The 14,888-nt window shown below is 39.8% G+C and overlaps 1 protein-coding gene across 4 annotated transcripts in view; it reads left to right on the top strand.

Moving 5' to 3' along the window:
- The window catches only part of grb14 (growth factor receptor-bound protein 14), a 34,959-nt gene extending 20,287 nt beyond the window's left edge, over positions 1-14,672 (top strand). For 3 of the 4 annotated variants that reach the window (XM_037790647.1, XM_037790646.1, XM_037790649.1), the window contains 12 exons: positions 2,493-2,649; positions 4,291-4,412; positions 4,543-4,617; positions 4,767-4,904; positions 7,569-7,679; positions 7,768-7,863; positions 8,227-8,289; positions 11,323-11,439; positions 11,753-11,822; positions 11,916-12,003; positions 13,121-13,214; positions 13,349-14,672. In XM_037790647.1, coding sequence (XP_037646575.1) covers positions 2,493-2,649; positions 4,291-4,412; positions 4,543-4,617; positions 4,767-4,904; positions 7,569-7,679; positions 7,768-7,863; positions 8,227-8,289; positions 11,323-11,439; positions 11,753-11,822; positions 11,916-12,003; positions 13,121-13,214; positions 13,349-13,495 — 1,278 coding nt within the window. In that variant the 3' untranslated portion in view covers positions 13,496-14,672. Of the gene's footprint in view, positions 1-1,963; positions 2,133-2,492; positions 2,650-4,290; positions 4,413-4,542; positions 4,618-4,766; positions 4,905-7,568; positions 7,680-7,767; positions 7,864-8,226; positions 8,290-11,322; positions 11,440-11,752; positions 11,823-11,915; positions 12,004-13,120; positions 13,215-13,348 lie in introns of those variants that run through there. The other variant, XM_037790648.1, reaches the window with a different exon arrangement.
- Positions 14,673-14,888: the final 216 nt, after the last annotated feature.

Here is a 14,888-nt window from a genome sequence, read left to right as displayed (position 1 = left end):
AGGCGTTTACGTTGGACTCAGTACAGACTACATGGCGTACAAAAATGACACGCCAAATGCAAAAAAATGGCCTTATTGCACGCTAAATGCCTTGCCAGTTATGTGCCATTCATATGTCTTTTCCTGTGACTGGGCTAACTGTGGAGACGCAACCCCACAGCATGATGCTGGGATGTTTTTCTGCTGACGTGTTGTATGATGGCAACACAAGTAAAAGTTTTGTCCTCAGTAGAACCTACATGCCTTTGTGTAAATGTTTCTGGCTTCCTCTTTGCCACACTTTGCCCTGACGCTGTGACTGGTGAAGCACCTGAGCAACAGTGTGTCCTGTTCTCAGCTGTTGAGCACATTTGTTCCCTCACAGTTGTCTTTACAACTTCAATACAATTTATAATCCTGTTGCGTAACACTTTGTAGTCTCCCCGTCTCCTTATCTTGTAAAATGGTCATTGGTCTGACGGAATGGATTCATTTAATTTGTTCATTTCACGGTTCAGATCAAATTTTCATTTCATCGTCAATCTTCTCGACCTTCAAACTGAAATCTGCACGAAACTAACTCTCAGTTGGTCCGTGCTAAGTAATGCAAACATAAAGTACATCTGCAATGCTAATGCACCAGAAAGGTTTCCTCACCCTCTGACAAACCCGACCCTGTTCCTGGTGAAATGTGATGCCTGAATGATTTGATTTGGCCAACTCTCAGGAAGCCACTTCCTCCCAGCAGCTTAACAAGAGCCCAGAGTAGATGCAGTCATCAGCAGCAGTGCTACATACACACATACCTTTTTATGACCTACGGTTTGTTTGTTTATTTGAAGTGAATATGATTTTGCACTATTGTTCTCAGCTGTTGTTGTCTTTGTGTCTGATTTGGCTAAAAAAAAAAGAGATTGGATAATTAACCTGGCGTGGTATGATGCAGTGTTGTTAACTCTATTAAAACCCTGGCTGCTGGAGTAATCTGTTTAATGCAGGCCCTCGTCTTTGTGAGACATCCACAAGCAAAGATATTTGTCTTGCGAGGCTCCAAGCGGGCTGATTAAACACTAAATGGTTTACACTGAGAGATGATGTCATAGCCGGAGGCTCCCATTCGCTGATGGCTCCTTGAGGGCTCAGACCTCAGCCCTGCTGGAGAGCGCTGACCTCCTTTTCTCTCCACAAAAGGACTCCGGCTCGCCCTGCCCGGCTTTAAACCACCAATAGCACTCATTGAAAGAAAAGAAAAGGGACAGTCATTTGGTCTTTGCTGTGCCCCCTCTGCGCACCCGGCCTCTGTCAACTTTAGACAGAGTTGACCCAACTAGCATTACATTTAAGCAGCACCTTTGTAATTGCTCTGTGGGCTCTTGCGGGGCATTATGCTGGGAGCTGTGCTCGCCATGATGGGCGTGTGAATGTGAATGGAGAGGGGGTTGGAGCCTTGTGACTCTCTCTCCTCCCCCCAAAGCCCTTTTCAGACATGGAACACGTACCATTGCTCATCTATCTGTTTAAGTGATGTCATTTTGTCATTCAGACAGGGAAACCTTAATTACAGCGAGGGGGGAAAATAGTTTTTAGACTGATCTAATATGAGAAGATCAATCTCCTCAGCAACTAAAAAAGGGGCTCTTTGACAGTATTTCCTATTTTATTAAATCTGATTTTATGCATAAGAGATGCATGAGATCATTTAGAAAAGGTGATACAATATGTGCAAGTAATCTGACTCTCAGTTCAGATTATGTTGAAAGTGATACAAGGTGCATGTCTGAAAGGGGCAGATTGATCTCTGGCTTCTTGACGCTTAGTGGGTGGAGAAAGGTAGCAGGTGATTTTGTATCAAGACAGAGCGATACAGATATGTGGAGTTGGGACAGCGCTGTGCTCAGAGGCAGTTTCGTTTAATTGCCTCCATTCAGCTCCACTGCAGCACAGAGAGAGAGAGAGAGAGAGAGAGAGAGAGAGAGAGAGAGAGAAAGAGAAAGAGAGAGACTGGTTCCTTCCCAGTTGACACTCGCTGTGCTGTCAGACGCGTGTTTTTATGTTTCTAGAGAAAGCTCTCTTTTGCGATGCTGTGTACTCAGCCATGCATCGGCTGGAGATCTTGTACAAACTCAGAGCTCTGCTTGGCTCCAAACAGGGGGGTAAGTTCAGTACACTTTCAGATGGATTCATGTTTTATAGTGTTTGATGTCTCAATGTGGTGTTGCAGGATTACTACAGGTATTTCCACAAGCTCAAATATTTACATCCTGGAACATGCTTGGCACGTTGTTCTCTACTTCATCAATATAATTGTCTGAGTATTTTGTTGCTGCTGCAATAGAAAATTGGTGTATATTAATCAAACTGGTTAATTTGTCTGATACTTTTACACCTCACCTTTAATACTGTTCATTGTATAAAAAACAACACTGTGCTTGTGCTCCTTGAAGGTAAAAAAAGTGTCCCATCCTGCTGAGAGGTTGAAATGGTTGTTAATGTGAATGCTTCTTCTGTTGCAGGTGATCAAAGTTTATAATGAAGATAACACCAGCAGGGCAGTAGAGGTTCCCAGTGACATCACTGCCCGGGACATATGCCAGCTGTTTGTCTTGAAGAACCACTGCATCGACGACCACAGCTGGACGCTTTTTGAACACATCTCTCACCTGGGAATAGGTAAAATGCTGTTTTCTATCAAATTAATTTGCATTATTTTGTGAGAATGTAAAAATAACATAATAACAGCATGGTCAAAAATATCAAAAAGTTGTTATATAATATGCAGAGACAGGTCAGGTTAAGTGTTGTTGGTCAAAATATACACAAATTAGATTTTGACATTATTAATGGTATGCACTGTTATTGTGAAGTATCATGTGACGGTAATGTTATTAGTCCTGTGGGCGAGGTTTCCTTGATTTGATGGGAGTGGCGGTAGGTAGGGGGGGTGGTGACGCGTCTGGTTTTGTTAAACCCTAAACCAATTCATGCCCAGTCACATCGTGTAGAATATGAGAGGAGTTAATGTTGCTACTGATTGTGTCTTAATCAATTATATATCTTCCTTGCATAGAATATTAGTTCTCATCCTCCACTAGCATTGCATTAGGAGGGAGGTAGTGCAGTGCATGTATGAAGACAATCACTGTCTTCATTGGTTAAATCTCACTTGTATAATTTCCACTACTACTGATATTGTCTGCATGGCTTTTGTAGTGGAATGCAAGGGGTTGCTGTGAGGTCTAAGCCACATAACCTGCTGCAGCTGATTTGATCCTTTTTAATTTAAAGCACCACCTGCTATTAAACTGACGGGCATTGTTTGAAAGCCATGCACCAATTGCTCGCTTTAGGTGCTGTTAAGGAACATTTGAATCAATGCATACCATCAAATAATTTGCTGTTAGCTGTAACCGTTTATGTAACATGTACTGTGATGCAAGTATTTGTATAAGGTGCATTACATTCAAGAATGGTGTATGAATGACATAAAATATAGTTCTAAACACACACATTTGTCAATGATATGTTAACACTGATCTGCTAGAGGACAGTATGACCGCATACAAGATTTCTCTGCTGCATTTTCACACTATTGCACACATTACATAATTCATCCATCTGTTCTGCTCCACTCAATGTTTTTTTTTTAATCAAATTTGCTTTTCAGTGACAACCATGTATTTAGATATAGTGGATTAAATGCTCCTTTGTGGGTTGACAAAATCCCCCTGAGCTAATACAATATAACCCTTAAAGAACCCATTAATTCAGAACAAAAAGTTAAGCATTTGGAGATGTAATTAGGCCGTAGACTGTAGCTGCATCAGAGTTCATATTTATAAATGTTTATTAAATTAAATCATTTACAAAGCAAGGGATACAGTAATGCAATTTCTCACAATCATATTATCAGCCATGTAAATCATGAATAGTTGCTTGTTTTCTGATGACGTATTTTCCCCCGCATGTTGTTCATAGTTCATTGTTCAAAGCTTCTTCACATAGCTGGCTAGTTGAATTATCGGGAAACATTTTTTGTTCAATCATTTCAAGTTCTGGGAAATAATTAGTTGCACTGATTCTCTCATCCAGAGGTTACACATTAATATGAGGTTAATAATCAAACTCTGTTACTCTGAGTAAAGCTCTTGTCAGGAGATCTTTTGCATTATGATTTTAAAAACATTTAAACATATGTCTTTCACTTTGGTTTTGGCGTTATGGTTGATTCTGTTTGGCCTCCATATTTTATCCATAGAGAAGTGAAAAGCAGGTTAACCTGTCATTGATTTTCTTTCCTCCTGGTCTCACTAGAGAGAACCATTGAAGACCATGAGTCTGTTATGGAGGTGCTATCCGGCTGGGGAATGGACACCGACTGCCGGCTGTATTTTAGGAAGAATTATGCTAAATATGAATTCTTCAGGAAACCCCTGGTGAGTTTGTGACAACGTTATACTGTATATATATATATGGTGATGGCTTCATACACATCATTTTGCCTTGGGATATCCTCTCTTTGATCAGACAGTGTTGTAATAAGTGATGTCGCTTTCACATTGGTAGGACTTTTTCCCGGATCACATGGTCTCCGTCTCCAGTGAAACCAATGGGATGGTGGATCACTCTCAGCTTATACAGGTATCCAGTTCTTTCTGTTTACGCTGCACTCTCTCTTTGCCCTTGAGTGCCAATTGCGAGGCTCTCAACCTCCCGTCTAAATGTGCTGTTACCTTAAGAGTCTACTGCATACTGCCACATAAGGACACATATTTCTCTACCCAACACAGACCTTTCTCAACTCCAGCACTTGTCCAGAGATACACGGACACCTCCATGCCAAAGAGCAAAGCAGGAAGTCTTGGAAGAAGTTTTATTTTGTCCTGCGGAGGTCGGGGCTTTATTTCTCCAACAAGGGAACTTCCAAGGTCAGTAAAACAAAATGACTCATCTACACAATATTGTCTGCATTTTATGACCCTGATCAGACGGAGCGCGTTTTACAGGTGAAAAACACGGGGCACACCGCACTGCTTTTTTGTTGCCCAATCAGAGCATTTTTTGCAATTTGCTGAATCTTTTAATGGTATGTGTCGCTTGGCAACCACCAAATGAGTGCTAACATTACCTCGTTACAAACCATGAACTGTACGTGCCCAAATAGTTAATAGTACAGTTTGAATTAATGAAAACAAATTACCCGAAATCGCAAGTATCACACTAATTTGCCTCCTGCTGTTTTCTGTTCAGATCAAGGTAAGTTGGTAAAGTCAGAAAGCTCAGGATATTCCAGCAAAAGTGACCACAATGAGAAAAAGCCCTAATAACGTCTGGTGCTTTCCGCTCCGATGGTACATGTCCACAGCCTCCGTCCTTTCCACGCTTCCCATTCATTGTCTATGTAAGCAGCCGTGCAATGCATTCTGGTAGCGTGGCGGCACGATTCGAGAGATGTGACGTCACGTTAGTCGCTCCTCATTTGCATAACGTTAAGGGCTAGGCCACTTTATGCAAATCACGGGCGTCCGACGCGACTCTCCGCCTCTGGAAACTCCCAAAAAACCTTTAAACTAACCCCATGTCGATCCAAAATAAAGACAGATTCAGCAACTGCTTGGACTGTTTTCAGAAACACATGTCGGGTGAACTATCTTCGTAATATAAGAGAAGAAAGTTTCCCAACGAGCCACCATGTTGGTTCCAGTTTGAAAGCTGGGAGCAGCAGCACATGAGGGAAAGCGTTTGTCCAATCAGGTGCCTCGTGCCTTGTGTCTAGTGGCAGCCCATCAAGCTACCAATGCGAGGCGATCCCTTGCGATAAAAAAACTCCCGTGGACATGTACCAGGAGTTGAATCTTTTTCAACTCGAGGCGTTCAGGGCGCTCCTGTAGAAACACGAGGCCTACAGAGTGGATAAACGAGAGGCATAAAAGCAGCGCGCAAAACGCTTCACTCTCATTGAAAACAATTACAAAAAGCCGCAAAACACGCTCCGTCTGAGCTGATCCTATGAAACTCATGGGTTATTTGTTGCATACAATTAAAACCATTCTGTTGCATGCAATCCTATTTTAATGTGTATGTGTTGGTCCGTCATCCTTGCTTGAATTAAATGCATATACAGTAGTTTGCAGTGTAAAATCATGATAAAAAAAAAAAAATGCATGGTACCAATTGGAAAATTCAAATTCTTGGTTTAAGCTATGAAGATGCATCCTAGTCCTGCGTTGGTACACTATGGGGTCACCAGTTCATCCTCTGTATACATCTCACTCATGCTGCGAGAGGGCAGTGGAACAGGTTGAGCTTGATTTTCCTTAGGTCAGCTGGCACACCATCCAGGCAGAAACAGGACTCTCAAAGCTGCTGACAAGTGAAGCTTATACCTGGGCACCCGCCGTGCCAACACAACCACTTCTCAACTGCCTTCTTTTCCTCCAACAGTAGAGCTTTTGTTGTCGGGTGCGGGGAGGCTTTGGTATGGCGCCCACTTTTTACTCCAGCAGGTTTACCATTCATCTGTGGTCGGACACATTACTAGTCAGTCAGCACAGACGCTAACGGCTGTGGCATTACTTTAAATAAGGAAGTGGGACCGCTGCGTCACATGAAAGCAGAACAATGGGAATCTTTGTGCTTTTTTTTTCTTTTTTTGGATATTTATCTTTGGCACAATGTGGGTGTTCTCTGTCATGCATTTATAGGTCAACCACACCCAGAATGACTGATAGCACTGTTATTTATTGATACATATGCATTGTTTGAATCTAAGTGTGGTCCACCTCTGTCCTAAATGAGCTCTTATGTTCCTTCTAGGGCTGTCAATCGATTAAAATATTTAATTGCGATTAATCGCATGATTGTCCATAGTTAATCGCAATTAATCGCACATTTTGTATCTGTCAAAATATACCTTAAAAGGGAGATTTGTCAAGTATTTAATACTCTTATCAACATGGGAGTGGGCAAATAGGCTTGTTTTATGCAAATGTATGGATATATTTTTTATTGGAAATTAATTAAAACAAAACAATAACAAATATTGTCCAGAAACCCTCACAGGTACTGCATTTAGCATAAAAAATATGCTCAAATCATAACATGGGAAACTGCAGCCCAACAGGCAACAACAGCTGTCAGTGTGTCAGTGTACTGACTTGACTATGACTTGCCCCAAACTGCATGTGATTATCATAAAGTGGGCATGTCTGTAATATGATTATTTTTTAATGGGTCACAGACATTCATCCATTCTAAATAGTAGCCTGCATTTTAATCTTGTTTTTTAATCTTGGCTATCGGTCAGAAAAAAAATCTTAATAGGCATGTCTGCCCGAACAGAGCAAACTATTTTGTGTCGTCTTTACTCATCAGAGCATAATGAACAGATCTCGCTGTAACTTTTATTGTCAATATTTTTTTCATTTACATTGTCTTTACAATTTAGGCATGAAATAAAAGAATGTCAAGGAATACTTATCGTCAGTTTTTGTGAGATGAATACTAGACCCCCAAACTTTGATTTAATGTTGCATGAAAGTTCATATCTTTACTGTACTTTTGTTTTATTGTGACCTCTCTTTGTTTTACAGGAACCGAGGCATCTCCAGTTCATTGCCGACTTCAGTGACAGCGATGTCTACACATTGTTGTCAGCCAAAAAACTACACGGAGCACCTACAGATTACGGCTTCTGTGTCAAGGTACCATCGCTTTCTAGAAATACCAGAAACTGTACAAAAGGAGCCGAAGTAGGAGTATTGATCGTCTCCTTGTAACTTCTCTCTCCAGTCCACCAAGTGTAGTTCAGCCCGGGACTTGAAGCTGCTTTGTGCGGATGATGAGCAGACCAGGACCTGCTGGATCACCGCCATGCGCTTGTTAAAGGTTGGCTCGCTGATCGCTAACTGGTGATGTCTAAGAGGAGGAATGCTGAGTCAGCGCTAGAATCAGATTTAGCTTTGGGAGGAGGTCAAGGGAAACTATTGAGTGATGCTGGATTAGCACTCCCACTCTTTATAGAAGCAGCATGTGTTCATTGTCTGGATATCTGATGGATACACTTTAGAGCATTAGTCACTCTCCTGCTGCTCTATAAATAATATACAGTAAAGCGCAAAAGACTGGGAGTTATTTGTATCTACTCCTTTTCATAACTACACTCCAGGTCTACTGGAAGTATTTTAAAGTTAACATGTAAGAAATATTTGGGATTAGAATTTAAAATGCTGACATTGTTCTGTGTTTCAGTATGGGATGGAACTGTACCAAAACTTCATTCAGCCACACCAGAAACAAAAAGCTTCACCAATGGTAAGCCGACGCTCTTATTTTTATATCATGTATTTCACTTGAAAATGCCTTAAAGGAACAGTGTGTAACAATTAGGTGGTTCTATTTGCAGAAATGGAATATAATATTAATAACTATGTTTTCATTAGTGTATAATCACCTGAAACTAAGAATCGTTGCGTTTTCGTTAGCTTAGAATGAGCCCTTCATATCTACATAGGGAGCGGGTCCTCTACACGGAGTCCGCCATGTCACTCCGCCATGTTTCTGCAGTAGCCCAGAACGGACAAACCAAATGCTGTTAACTTTTCCTGCTTGGGCCGGTGTCGATAACGTCACTCCCGTCGCCACCGCTCTCTCTCTCTCTCTCTCTCTTGCTTCACCACTCACTTTTCCCACGTACACACACACACACACACAAAGCACTCTACTCTTACAAAAACTGGCTCTACAGAGGGGCACTCATGTTTTTGTGACGGCCACTGTAGCAATCTACTATGTTACATGCTTGGCACACAAGAGAAGTTGTAATTTGGTGGCATCTAGTGGTGTGGTTGCAGATTGCAACCAACTGAGTACCCCTCCTCTCACTCCTCCCTTTCCAAGACTAACGTGAGCCGCAGAGTGCAAAACCGTGTTAACATCGTTCACCTCGCTCAGAGGCCATCCTTATCATAATAGCACTACTTTAGGAGCATTGGAAATCAGACGGCGGCTAGCAGTACCACGGTTTTGCACTTTGCGGCTGCAGTTTCACAAGCGTGTAGGAGAGCTATGGTGGCCTTAAGGTAATGAAAAAAACGCAAAAGTCTCTCTCTAGACCAAGTGTTTGGTTTGTCTGTTCTGGACTACAGTAGAAACATGGCAGAGCAACATGGTAGACTCCATGACGAGGACCCGCTGTAGATATGCAGGGCTCATTCTAAGCTAACGAAAACCCAACGATTCTCAGTTTCAGGTGATTATACACTAATGAAAACATGAATATTATATTCCATTTCTGCTAATAGATCCCTTGAAATGTTACACACTGTTCCTTTAAAAGGTTACATCCTCACTTTAAAAATGTTCTTTTGTAAGCGTATTAACAATGGATCTAAAGACTGTGGTAAAGGTCACTCATGGTGACTATTTCACACAAATTAACACAAAATCTGCAGCTTGCCTCAACGTCTAGTCTCTTTTAACATTACTGTAGCTCATAGTTTTGGTGTTTCAGCCCACAAACTGTGCTTATCAACCTTGTTTCTAGCCAAAGTAGGCAACTTTGTTTCAGCCAAAAAGCATCAGATAAACTACTTCAAAATAATACCTGCCAAGCACCAAATGACAGACTGATAAGGTTAGCAACAAGTTGGAAAACATGAAGCCAAAATGTTTTGCTCAGGAGTTGGTGAAGGCCAAGCCAAAGCTAAAAGGAAAGGGGACATGGGACATTCTATAGATAAACGTTTGCAAACAATATGTAACTTTATAAAGTGGTATTAAGTCAATGTTGTTTTTCCCAGGTGATAATAAAATATCCATTAATGCGGCTTTAAAGCTAAATTTTCATGCATCCATTACAGGCCAACACATAGCAGTGTAGTGATATAATTTCATAGGACAAATGAGGCACCTTCAGTGTGTTAATGTGGGTTCGGTGTCTCAGAATAGCCTCAGACTCTACTGGGAGTATTTTCGTGGCAGTGAACACAATCTATTTATGGCGTTTGGACATGTTCATGAACCCCTCCACTTTCTAAAAATACAAAGTGATCAGCTGCTCTCAGATTTAACAACTCATCACCTCTTCTCTGCTGTCGGAGGGTCATATGTGACCAACAGCCTCGCCGAGAGGATTAGCTGGAGAGATAGGGGGAGTACATGAATCTGCCAAATGCAGGGTCAGGCTGCTGAGTCTTCAGCGGTTTACGTGACAGATTTAGCTAAACATGCTACCTCGAGAAAACTGCTCCCTATGATCATTGGAAATTAAATAAAAGCTGTACTTGTATACAACATTAAGTAACATATTTATAAGGTATCTTATTGGATTTGGTGCAGATTGAATAAGAAGGACAGGAATGCCTCTATCCTCAACGTAAACACTGCTCACTTTGTTTTAATTCAAATTGTAAGCTTAGTAGGTGGTAGAGGAACAAATGTGGAAATTTAAAAGCTTCTCGGTAATCCTGATAAGAAGAATTTTCTTGAGTGTGTGCAGTGAGCCACTCACTATATGGCAGCTTAAAGGACTAAAATGTGCCCATGTGTCATTCTTTTCAAAGCCACTCTAATCCCTTTTCAATGGAGTTTTCTGTCTGGAATCATCTAGAAATGATGAAGATGGAGTCACGTAACTCCGACACTAGATGGCAATACAATACCATAAGACAGCAGAAGGCAGTCTGCTTCCCTTTCACAGTACATAAAGGAAATAAATGCCAAAAAGAAAAGAAAAAAATAATATGGGTATTTTAATGCAGTAGTTTTTTTGTGTCATGACAAAATAAAGCAAAAACATAATTTTTTTAATGCACTGCTCAATTTTCAGATTTTGGGCCATTTTTCTTTCTTCTTTCAAACTAGTGGAAAGAAAACATCCAAAATACACATTTAGGTGTTTATATTACCACAATTTGTCTATTTGCATTTGTAGATTTCTCTCAAATTCACCAAAAGTTAGCATTACATAAAACCTAATTTGCATATTCAAACATAAAACTTCAGAAAAAAAATTGTAATACAAAAAAATAATTGTCTTAATGTAAGTAATCAACCATAAAAGTTTCATGGTGATATCTATTAGTTTTTGTTTGTTACCCTGTTTACCTGTAGTGTTTTGCAAAATATATGAAATTTTGAAAAAACTTACAAATACATAAAATAATACAAATAAAATACAAAAAAATAATTGTCTTAATGTAAGTAATCAACTATAGGGAAGTTTCATGGTGATATCTATTAGTTAAATCTTTTACCCTATTCACCTGGGGTGTCTCCCCTTAAAACAAAAATAAACCCGTGCAGTCAATACAAAGATAACATTTCAGTCTTTGTGTGCAATTTCAGAGAAGCATCTCAGAGAACTCACTGGTGGCCATGGACTTTTCTGGCCAAAAGAGCCGTGTGATTGAGAACCCGTCTGAGGCGCTGTCTGTGGCGGTGGAGGAAGGCCTGTCATGGAGGGTGAGTCACCTTTTGAAAACATGTACTCTCAACATTTTGGTGAACTTAATGAAATCTCTAAATTAAAGAGAGAATCTAGGAAAAAAATATTCAAATCTCACCATATGCTCTAACAATTTACAAATGTATCATATCAGTTAATGTCCAGTGTAACAAGAGTTATTACGAATTTATATACTATAATAACAGTGTATTCATAACGCAACAAAATAAAGCTGATAAGCATCTCTTAGTTGTAATTACCTTTAGGAAAACGGGATTAAATGAACATTACTTCAACTAATATTGTGGCTGTGACTCATTTCTCCCGTAGAGGAAGAGCTGTCACCGTCTGAGCGGCCATGGGAGCCCCTCCACGTCACAGAGCTCAGTGTCAAACATAGGTATGTGGGACACTTTTTTATTATTTTCCATTTGCTCTCTGTGCAAAGTGAAATAGATGACTTGGATTATATTGTTTCTCTTTGTGCTTTCAGCCCTCCACTTGGCTCAGTCCTGGTTCCACGGCAAACTGTCTCGGGATGAGGCTCAGCGTCTGATCACTCAACAGGGTCTTATCGATGGGTAAGCACTTATACTCCTTTTTGCGTTTACATTATGTCATTAAAGGTTTATTGGTAGTACTGTAGCTAGACGTCTGGGCTTTCAGCATTTGGTGCTTGATCCTCAACAGTGAGGCTTTTTTTTTTTTCCATTTCCACTTTTATGACGGACACTGGTAGTACTGTTAATAAAGTGTAAATTATATACACACATTTCACATATACATTTTCACACTGACTCTACGGTAGTGCAGTTGTGTTTTGGGTAGTTACAAAATACATAAAGACATAAACATTAGAATTATTGCATTATCACAGCATCTGAATGTATCTTTACAGAAATATTCTCTGGTTCACTGGTTCCCAATCTGGGGGTCCCGACCCCCATTAGGGGTCGCCAAAGCTTCACGGGGTGTAGTGAGGCCTTCTTGATTTTAAGGGGTGTAAAACAACTTTAAAAAAAATATATATATATACAGTTGGCCTATATCTAAGCATTTCATTCAATTCTGTGAAGAAAACTAAATGAAAGTTGGGATTTATTTATTTTAAGCTATAAATAGGATAAGGGCATGGTGAGGACCTCAACACAACTTATTTTTTCAGAGCCTTCCTTCTCTGCTAAACAGCCTCGTCCTGTATTAGAAAAGTATGTTGTGAAAACAACCAAAGAGCCAATAGAACAACGGCCAAATGTCAGAGACACACTGAATTTGTCAAAAAAATAAATGATTAAATGATTGCTTAAAATAAAAAAAAAAAAAATTCCTAAAAAATAACAGGAAAACTCATCTCTGATGCAATATTCACAGGAAATAATCTGCTCAAATTCATCCAAATCGCTTGTTTTACACAAACTTCCTGCAGTTATTGTGTTCACTATTTGGGTTAATTGTACGGTTTATCAGTTGTTCTGTACAGTTATTGTGATGCATTGAATATAATATGAAATATCCATAAAATATGTCAGAAATAAGAAAAAAGGTTTGGAATGACTGGACTTCAAGAGACATTTTGTTTCATGTCATTCTTTAAACACTGGCAAATGCCACATGATGTGTTCAAAGGTGTTTTAGATGAATTGTTATCTATATTTTACAGTGAGAATAACAGCTAAAATTTGTCCTTTTTATTTTCAGAGTATTTCTTCTGAGGGACAGCCAAAGCAACCCGAAGACATTTGTTCTGTCGCTGTGCCACATGCAGAAAATCAAACACTTTCAGATCTTACCTGTGAGTACAATCCACTGTTTGGATATACTATGTTCTTTTTATTAATCTTCTAAAACTACCTCCACATTTTAACCCGCATGTTCAGTAAATCATCTATATCTCTTGTGTGTGTATGTGTGCATCCTCCACTGTAGGTGGACGATGAAGGCGAGTTATTCCACAGTCTGGACGACGGCCACACGCGGTTCACTGACTTGATCCAGCTGGTGGAGTTTTACCAGCTAAACCGAGGGGTGTTGCCCTGCAAGCTCAAACACCACTGTGCCCAGATCACCCTGTGAACAAGGGACCCCAAGAGACCCCCGAGGGCCCACATGCACCTTAAACTCCAGGGCCTCTCTGGACAAACACTCCCAGTGTTCTCGTGCCTTGAAGAAGAAGAAGAAGAAAGAGATACAGACTGAACAGCCATGCTAACTGAAACCACTGTTATCACCCACTATCGTCCACATTCATACTATTATTTTGTAATTTTCAGAAACAAATTTGACAATAATAGACTGTATAATAACGGACTACACGTGCTGAAGATGTGCAGTTGTGTCTTTGGCCCTGTAATGCGTGGCGGTAAATCCATTGTGCAAAGTCCAAACATGGCTTCTTGTGCTGTGTATTGTAGAGCTGGATGTGTACTGCAAACAGCTTGTGATTCTAACATCATGACAACAGTGAATTTTTCTTATTTACATACAGTATCTGGAGTTTAAAATAGAATGTCTTCTGCAGTAATTATATATACATGTCATCAATTTTTATTTGAAACCATGTCATGCTGGGAATTGTAGTACACAACATCTCCGTCCTGTTAAATTTAAGTAAAACTAAGCTATCTTACTTTTCATTGTATTTCTAAGTATTCAGGTATTTTTTTTTTTTTTTTTTTAAAGAAAATGATTGTTGTTTTCTATTTGAGAGCTAAAACGACCTCTCAGGAAGTGTCACTGTGCATGCTATGCCCTGTAAGCTGGACGCAGACTGCTGTAGAGACAGAAGGAGAGGTGACGTACAGGTGGAGAGAAACGGCACACGACCTCACTAGCCTGCACTGTACATTCATTTTAAATGTATGTGATTCAATGAAATGTTTGTATTACATGAAATTAGTTGCGAGACATCGGTAAAATATATATTTCACCGATTTTAGATATAAGCCATTACGATTTTGTGCGACTGATTTTGATCATATCTGAATTCAGTGTATATTGAAATTTGGTTTTATATTTTCCAAAGATTCAGGTATTAACCCTGGCTTGGTTTTTATTTTGATGTTATTGCCACTGCTGTTGTTTTCAAAAAAGTCAATAATGCATCAGCTTTTAAATCAGTGACATGATTGAAACAACCATCTTCTGTTAGTTGTTTCTTTTCTTTTTTTCCAGCTGGACATCAGTGCATTGAACAATGAATGTCATGGACTGCATAGTTTTATATATATAAACAAAGTCTGTTTGTAATGTATGATTTGTATGATTTATTGTCACATTTAACGATAAGCGGCACACTGTTGGTTAAACCCAAATTACAGTAATGTTTAAAAACTGCTGTAGTTCAGTACGCAGCGAGGTAAACTCTAAACTCAGAAGCCCGGATGAGATCTGGGACAGTGTAAACTCAGCCTTTACTATATAAAACAGTACATATTATAGTCTTTGCATGGTAAATAGGTTATGTTAT

Source organism: Sebastes umbrosus, chromosome 13 (assembly GCF_015220745.1).
Source record: "Sebastes umbrosus isolate fSebUmb1 chromosome 13, fSebUmb1.pri, whole genome shotgun sequence".
Taxonomy (NCBI): domain Eukaryota; kingdom Metazoa; phylum Chordata; class Actinopteri; order Perciformes; family Sebastidae; genus Sebastes; species Sebastes umbrosus.
This window is presented reverse-complemented; position numbering and strand designations above follow the sequence as displayed.